Below are 9054 nucleotides of genomic sequence, written 5' to 3'. Positions count from 1 at the left end.
CCATTAAGCCCCATAAGTAGCCTAATTCAAAACATAAAGTGTATGTGTGTACGTGTACATACACATAGACATATAGTAGATAATTCCACTGCTTACTTTTGGGCTGTTTTTTTACAATGCATTTCTATATATTGCCATTTGAAACTGAAACTGAAAAAAGTCAACATTAGGGACAGTGGGACTCATTCTCGGTGCAGACTCTTTGTTTTCAGTGTCTGCTGGCTAAAGAAGGACTCTGCAGCTTCCAGTAGCTCTAATCTTGTGGGACAGGAGAGAGAGCCACTCTGAGAGAGCTGGCTGAGTTTCTGTGTGAATTACTGTCACTCCCCACGCACTTATTAGAAACCCCAGCCCCTGTGGCTTTACACAGACCTTTAATTAATTGGCTCGGAGGACAGCTTGGCCCAGATACAATATTTGTGTCTTTGTGTGTCTCTGTGTGTGTGTGTGTGTTAGTAGTGAGGTGAAGAAATGCTTTTGAAATAAAAACAGTCCATTTTTGAATTCACAAATTTTTAATTCACTTCAACACTGAATGAACTGAGATTTCATTGGAACTGCGTTTGAGTCTAACCCTGATTCCTGTCATACAGAAAAGCACAATAATATCATACGGAGTGATCGACGTAATAATTAAAAGGCAGGTCATCTGGTTGAGTGTAGCAGCCAATCAAGACGGTCAAACAAGAGACTATCAGCTCTCAGATATTGTTTTGAACACATATTTTTACACAACTGCACCAGACATTGAACAAAAAAAAAACAAAAAACAGTTTGAATTCTTTTTAAATACTCTTGTGATTGGATTTGCCTGGCACAATGAAATGAACTGATTTCACTGAGTTGTCCAAAAAGACACAAAACAAAATACAAACAACCAAAAAAAAAAAAAAAAAAAAAAGACAGCACTCTTCTGGCACTCCAAACTGGCTCAAACACCTAAAGTCACTCAGCAAAATAAAAAATAGATGTATATCAATAACAATTTATCCCATTTTGGGTATTTACAGACATTAAAAGTGAAGAATAGAGTCAAACTTGCCACATTTCTGTAATGGCTCAAAAAAGTAGATTGTCATCAACTGCAGCAAAAAAGCACAGTTTCGCTTTCTTATTTTACTATTTCTCTTTTCACCAAATCTCATTTACTACTTTTGGGAAACCAAACTATAAAAATAATACAACATGACAGGACTTTTCTTTAACCCAATAACACTCAGTAACTGCTTCTTTTCATTTTCTTTCACTCCTTGTCTTCCCCTTCTTTTAGGGCAGAGCGCTCTTAATGTCTCTTGTTATCCAAATAACCGCCCTGTTCCGAAAACCAATATTTAAAACCATGGAAATAAAAACTAAAAATAGCACGCAATGACTGCAATTCTAACCATAATAACAACAATAATAACAATAATGATAATAATAATCATGGATAAAGATAGCAATAAATAGGGTTGGTGAAGTTTAAGTGCGGGTAGGTGTGGTGAAACACAAGACTGTGGGCACCAATTAGAGAGAGGAAAAGGGGGAGAGTGAGATGGAGAGGGAGAGTGGAAGGGATGGACTACCGCACATAAAGTGACTGATTGTTTGGTTGCTGAATCTCTGCTCTGTCCTTCCTTTCTTGACATTTTTCTCGCCACACAGACGCGGGTGGAGCCAGAAAGGGTTCAGAGTCGTGGGTACACAGGCCCGAGTGTCCCTCCACGCCACATCCTCTTGATGTCGGTCCTCTTGCAAAACTGTCCGCTGCTCCTCTCATGAGTCATTTTTCAACCCTCACCGTTTTTTTGTGAGCCATCGAGAGGAGGTACGGAGCGGCGGGAGGCAAGAGTACAACACATCCACAAAATATCTTTGTGAACAATAAGTGCTTCATAGGACTGGTAGTGATTCTGGAGTGTGATGGTGAGGCGAGGGCAGCATCTGGGGGGTGGTCATTTCTTTTATCCCCGCAAATTAAACGAAGGTGAACAGCGACCGCCGTCCATCCGAGTTCTCAGGCAGGCGACAGCATTAGCAACATCAGTGTGTGTCCTGAGGATTTATAGGATTGTAGAGGTCTCAGAAGGCCCCAGGATCCAGTCCATAAATGTCACTCAGCGGGGTGAATTCAACCCAGCATGTAGGGAGTATGTCCTATGTGACTGTGCTCAGACTTTAGAGACAGAGGAGGAGAACAGTTCTTCTGGAGTGCCTTTTGCTGGAGATTGGCTGATTAGGAGAGAGTCCTGCGCTAATTTTGGTTGTAAAGATTTTTGTGTCTATTTGTGTGTTGAAGGCATGAGCAGCAACCTTTTTAATGAGAGTTTGTGACTGACTTATTTAAATGTTCCTGCTGGAAAAAACCATTAACATATACACAATCACTGCCGTGTCACAGCACACTGCAAACCTGCTGTCTTCTGCTGAGGTAAATTACAGCTGTCACTCTAAAAAACAGGTTTTCACAGATGTTTGTCTGAGATTTATGAGACTGTCATGATAAAGAGTGTGTGGTCAGTTCAGCGATGGACAGTATTTCAGCCCATTGTTTTCTTGATTAATGTGTGCCTACGTAGACATTTATCTCTCACAGTTTCTATACAGCCGCACTCCATTTATCAATTCATTATCAGTTCCTCATTTCATTATCATAGACTCTTTCTTTATCTTGTTTCCTCTCCCTCTCTCTTCTTCTCCATCCTCTCCTCTCTGTCAGTCTCTACCTCTGGTAGTCAGCCTGCTCTCTGGGACTGGATGAGGAGCTCCCTGGAGCCAGGGGGCCACCAGGCCGGCCGTGCCCCTTGTCCTTGCCCTCCTCCTGAGCCATGTTGGTCCCCGAGGACAACTGGTTGGAGTTGGAGCTGGATGAGGCTGGGGGCTGGTTCCCACCACTCCCCTCTGTGGACTGGTAGATCTCCTCAGCTCCGTCCTCACTGGACTCTGGGTCCTCTGAGCCCGAAAGCAACTCCTCTTCCCGGTATTCACTGACATCCACACCTCCGCTGGCTGCAGCTCCCTCACTCAGCTCCTTGAGGCGGCCGTGGTGCTTGACATGGTAGCGCTGGTTCTGGAAGAACTTGATGATGGTGTGCTTGGGCAGGTCAAGCTGTGCCGACAAGGTGTGGATGGCCTCCTGGTCTGGATACAGGCCGACATCTTGGATGAAGCTCTGCAGGATACCCAAGGCCTCCAGGGAAATCTAAAATGCACAAAGCCAAGATTCAGGAAGGTTAGATGGAGAATGTTTGGTAAAGCCAAGAGACACAATAAAGAATGATCACTTTATAGGTCCTGAGAGAGAAATCGTCCTGAACTGTACCTTAGTGCGTGATCGTGGCTTCTTGTTACTCCCGGCACTGCCAACATTGCCTGGCTGACATCCACCTGCAGCCCCTGCCCCCACATTCTGTGACCCCTCCTCATTCACCGGGGCAGGTAATGGCTCCTCACGCATTGGAGACAGGCGGTGCTCCTTCATCGGAGCTGGGGGTGGTCTGTGGAGTGCCTGCCGAGAAAGACAAAAGAGCTGATTAATGGGGCACAGTGACCCCTGATCAAGACTGCAGCCAGAAATTGTTTTAAAGTAAACACATGAAATAATGATAACCATGTTACCACCCAAAGCTACACAATGTGTCTTTTATCTTTTCTTTTTTTATCTGTCTTCTGTTCATTTATCTATGCATTATTATGCTCATAACAAGAATAACACGATATGTCCGAAGTATATTCTGTACCTTACAGGACCCTTGTATGATGCAACACATCCTTATAAAACAACCAGTAACCTGTTCCCTCCTCCAGCACACAGTAGCCAGGGCTGCAGGGTGAAGCGAGGGTGAGAACAAGTGTTTCACAGCTCACAGAGTGTCACGGTCTATTAACCAGCTCTGAGGCTGGCATTCAAACTGCTATGTGCCCAGTGTACCTTTGACCTAATGTGTGTAAGATTAGCTCTAGTAAAACGCCAACCACCTGTCTGCCGGGAAGTCTCTCATTTACAAACTTATGACACCCGTTCACTATTTAACTAGCTCATTCAAAAACTCAGAGGGACAGATTGCAGAAGGAGAGAGAGGACAAAGAAATGTAATCATCTTCTATCAGTAATTAGATTAGGCCCGTAACAACTGCAGTGGTTGTACTTTGATAGTGGGAGGAAGAATGTTAAATATGAGATACACTAGTTGATAAAACTATTTATATAAATTTACTAAATAAAAACTGTTGCAATACTGAAGGTTTAGTAAGACGTCACACAAATTAGACAAGGCAAGTTATTTATACACCACCTTTCAAGTGAAAAAGTAAAACATCTACAAAATAATGAAAAGGTAAAATATGCATAGTAATAAAAATAATATAATACAGCCCCAAATTTAATTATGTAAAATCAGTGGTAGAAACATTTTCAGCTTCGATTCCAAAGAGTTTAGAGTCTGGGTAGTGCTCAGATCTGATTATTCCAGATATGTAATACATAGGAACAAAAATCTGCTTTGTGGTGCTTATTTTTAACTTTAAGAACAGTAAACAAACCATCAGTCACTTACAGTCTGGAACAACCTCATATAAACCAATCAGTGATTTATGAGAAAATAATATAATTTAAAAATCAGTGCCGTGATCTGAGAATGACCAAAAACCACAAATGTGTTATGTTTAACTGTATACACTTTTAGTACATTCAATCACTTTTACCAAACATCCACTACTAGGTTCATAGAAACCCAAACAGAGTTACAGACGGACAGAACTTTACTTTTGTGTCACGCAACTTTTGTTCTTCGGATAACAGAGAGTGAAATATACAGATCTGACACGCAAATGGATTAAGAATGCAGGAGCAAGACCTCTTTCCTGGCATATTCTTTTAAACCTAGTACACTATGCTCCTGCTAGAGAGATAAAATGTTACTGATTGGTTAATGTCCATACACAGGGCAGACTAATTGGCCTAATTCTTAGGCAGCGTTGCTAGGAAAATACCTGACTGTTTGCATTACCTCATCGTTCCATGGAAACCTCCTTGCTTAATTTTTGTCCAATTATCATTAATTTCATTATTATTAATTTCCGAGAACTGCAAAGCCAGTAAGACAAGATACATCATGACCTTGGTGATAAAAGGAATGGTTATCAGGTTCCAGACTACTGGACATTACCACACACTTTCCCTTAAGAAAGTGCTGCAATCACTCTCAGCATTTACAACATAGATGATGCTCAATCATCTGCTTTCTCCTACAACGGTGTCGCTACTCTCTTCTGTCTTCAGCCTGTCTTCAGATGATAATCTCTCTTTTTTTAACACTCCGTGCACAATATGATTTCATGAACAATTGCTGTCTGACTATAAGTAATATATTTTATTGATTTTCTATCAGGTACTGTATTGGTTATGTAGATAACATAGTTTCCTTCAACAGTGTATATTGAGCCATTGGGAACAAGAATGAGTAGAAGAGGCTCAAGAATCAATCTTTGGGGAACTCAACTTATCATTTTTGTTTGCTCAGCCATGTAGTTACTACACAAAGTAGTTTCTTTTTTGTAATGATAGAAACTAGCATTCAAAAACCTAAATCAAGTTGACCAACTATCCATTGTTTTATCAAAAACACTGTGTTTGTCCTTCACTGACTTATATTAACTCCTTCTGATTGATTTTCACAATATTTTAGGTGAATTTTATAAACTGTCAGCTGAAAATCCAATTAAAGCCTTGTTTAAAATAATCAAATTACCACCACCCACCACTTTGATCCAGACTGAAATTCTCAGTAGTGGATGGATGAACTCTAGTGACTTTGGTCAACCCTTGACTTCTCCTCTATAGCGCTACCATGGGGCTCATTGTTAAAAATTATATGTTTCACGTCATCCTGAGTGGAAATTATTTTCTTTTTTTGCGGAAAAACCAAAGATAGAAGACCGAGTGAGAAAATTGAGCAAACGGGATTCGAAGCTGTAGAAAGAGGCGTAGGAGAAAATGATTATAAATAGAGACAATGAGGGTGGGTGTGGAAATGTGTTTATTATTCTGATGGGTGGAACTCTGACTGACAGAGAGGGATCCTCTGACAGCCAGTGTGAGGGCTATTTGACAGCAGTGTGGAGGGCAGGATGAAGTGTTGGGAGGGAAAGTGATGACTTTGGTTGTTTGTCAGAAGGTAGTGGCTGTTGTGAGAGCGTTGTGGTCGTGTCCCGCCCGCTCGCTTTAAGAGCAGGGAGGGGCCTCCCCACTGGAATGCCCAGCTATAAATCTGTGGCGCATTAAAATTAAAGGACCCACATAAAGATAATAGTCATTCGCTTTTCTCTCCCTCTCTTCAATAATAACAGGGTATTACTTAAATAATATTGAGGGCAGGCCAGACCATGAAATTGCTCCAATTTCATTCGCAGGGGCTTTATTTCCAGGGGGGGAATGACCAATTTACAGGAATTCAGTAGGTTTTTAGGTTTTCCTTTTTTGTCATTTTTCTCCCTCCCTCCCCCGTCCTCTCTTTCTTTCACGCAAAGTGACGGTTTTAGATATTGAGAAAAGCCTGTAAGAATGCTGGAAAACCAACAACAGAGAGACTGAGAGACATAGGCCAGAAAAAAAAAATATATCTATTCCTGCCCTAATGAGGACCACACAGCCACAAACATTCCCCTTACAAACTTACTGAGACACTTAATAACTAAATTGAGGGTAAATCATGGAGAGGATTGTGAAACCTACCCTCCCTACCCCACCCCACCCTCCCCCATCCACAGACCTTCATCATTTCTGAGCTTATTTGGGCTGACAGCAAGGACTCTTGGATCAATCGCCACACACACATGCATACACTGATGGCGGGGCCTGGTCTCCCTCATGCACTAATGATGATGTTAGAGAGCAGAGCCAAACACAGGGCTGGTTGGCTCCTTCAAAGTTCATCTCGCAGGACTTCTTGTCCCTCTTCCTTCAACTCTCTCTTCTTCTCACACTCCTCTTTCATACCTTCCATTTTTCCCCGTCTAGTGTCTTTTCCTGCTCTTCTCTACTACCCTAATATACTTTCTCTTTCCTCCACCTCCCTCTCTCCTCAGGTCTAATGCATCAGGACACTAATGAAGTGGGTCTCTGCCAAGCCAACATGACTCCGCGTCCAAATCAGCCCAAAACTGGTGGATGCCAGGAGTCCCCCACCTCCTCTCTGTGTCCTCCTCCACCTCTACCATTCCATTCTTATTTCCCTCACTCCTCCTTCATGCTGTCCCTCCCATTGTAGCTCCCCATTTTTTACAACCCGGGGCCATCTGTTCCAAAATATATACAAAAATATGGACTGCTGCATAAATCTGTAATAATTTGTTTCAATAACAATCGTGCAAAAACTGTGACTCTGGCACATAACCAGCAACTCTCAATTTGTCGCGTCACTGTCTTTTACTGGAAGCTTTTTCTGAGCTCTGAGCAGAATGACTTTAGATGTAATCAGCATCTTCTTACAGGAGGCAACTCAACAACTTTTGATGTGCAGGCACATAATATCCAGGTGAAAACCATTAAACTAATCTGCCTCTTTTTGTAAATATCGGTAAAAACTGTAATTAGTCATGGACTGATCATGATTACCATCTCTGGGACAGCTGCCCTTGGGACAGAGATGCGGGTAAAGAGGGTGCAGGGTGTCACTGGAAACTGCACATATCAATGTCCAACAAATCGCGTCAAAGTACACGACACAATAGGTTGTTTGTCAATGTTTGCCAACATTACCCATATCACCATCTTTTGATCCTGCGCACCCAGAGTGACATCATTTTGTTGGTGCTTCTCAAAATGCATGTGAAAATTATGAAAGTGATTCATATGGCTGCTTTTTAATCTTCCACCCCTATGGTTAAGGGTTGGTTAGCTTTAAAACTACTTGGTTAAGGTTAGGGAAAGATGGTGGTTTGGGTTGAAAAAGCACTTGGTAAAATCATAGGTCTGACCTTAACCAAGGTCAGACAAAGATCACAGTTAAAAGAAGAACTACTTGCTTAAGATCAGGGAAAGGTCGTAGTCGCGGTTAAAATAAAACAATGCTGACTGTTTGTATGAAACAGAATAGTGGCATTTCAAAGTCACTGGCTTTGTTGAGCCCTCTATCTTTTGCTATAATGATGTCATGCATCTTCCTCCTTTGTTTTCATAATCACACGACCACCTAGTCAGGTAAACATAATGAGCAATGCCGTCATTTCTCTGGTGGGGACAGTCTCCACTGGATGCTTACCCGTGTTGTATAAAATGAGTAATGTGCAAAAGATTGTAACACATGTTGTTATTCCTACTTCTACTCCCTCACAGTCTTGAGTGTAATTTGTTTCTGAACAAATTAAAACCTCGTCGCTGATTCCTGAATCTCACAGTTTATTTTTAACTTGTATCCCTCTATGTCATCCGAAGCTTTCACCTTCATCCCTCCCTCCCCTCCTCGTTACTCCTCCCACTCCTGACCGTTACACTTTGGAAGAAACTGCATGTCACTTCAGCGCAACACAATACAGCCCTGCTCTCCCCAAACCACAAGCGCTGGAGCCCCGCGGCCAGACCAGCTCTTCTCATGTCGTGATTCAATATTCCTGAAAAACGTCTCTTTTTTCCCCTCTTCTCTCCGTCTCAGTCTTTCCCTTTCTCTCCTCTTTTTGCTCTCTCTCCTGGCAACGTTGTGAGTGCACTGCAGTAAAATGAAAAAGTTTTCTTTTAAACGTAAATCAAGGCAAATTACGGTGCAGGACTATGAAAGAATTATAGAACATAAAATATTCATCTTCTCCTTAATGAGCTCTGGTCCTCCAGGGCCCCTGACTCTCTCTCTCTCTTTTCCTGTGTGTGTTGGTGTGTGTGTTTTGGGTGGGGGTGCAGTGTGTGACCACCAGAGACACCATTAACACTGAGATAAATATGTAATGTAGGAAAAATCACTTTTCTGTTAGTTTTGTGCATGACTTCACCTTTCCTGTTAATCAGTGTGTATTTTTTCTCTTTCTCTCTGCTTCTTTCTGTCTGTCTGTCTGTCTCTTTCACTCACTCTTGTCTCTTACATT

At 42.0% G+C, this 9054-nt stretch overlaps 1 protein-coding gene across 1 annotated transcript in view; it reads right to left on the bottom strand.

Moving 5' to 3' along the window:
- Nucleotides 1–540: 540 nt before the first annotated feature.
- The window catches only part of satb2 (SATB homeobox 2), a 46167-nt gene continuing 37653 nt past the window's right edge, over nucleotides 541–9054 (bottom strand). The window contains exons 13-14 of the mRNA XM_042427227.1: nucleotides 3302–3487; nucleotides 541–3181 (exon numbers count right to left, since the gene is read on the bottom strand). Of these exons, the coding sequence (XP_042283161.1) occupies nucleotides 2702–3181; nucleotides 3302–3487 (666 nt within the window). The 3' untranslated portion in view covers nucleotides 541–2701. The remainder of the gene's footprint in view (nucleotides 3182–3301; nucleotides 3488–9054) is intronic.

The sequence above is a fragment of the Thunnus maccoyii genome, chromosome 11 (genome assembly GCF_910596095.1).
Source record: "Thunnus maccoyii chromosome 11, fThuMac1.1, whole genome shotgun sequence".
NCBI classification, from domain to species: Eukaryota; Metazoa; Chordata; class Actinopteri; order Scombriformes; family Scombridae; genus Thunnus; species Thunnus maccoyii.
Note: the sequence above shows the minus strand (reverse complement) of the source record. Positions and strands in the feature narration are given on the sequence as shown.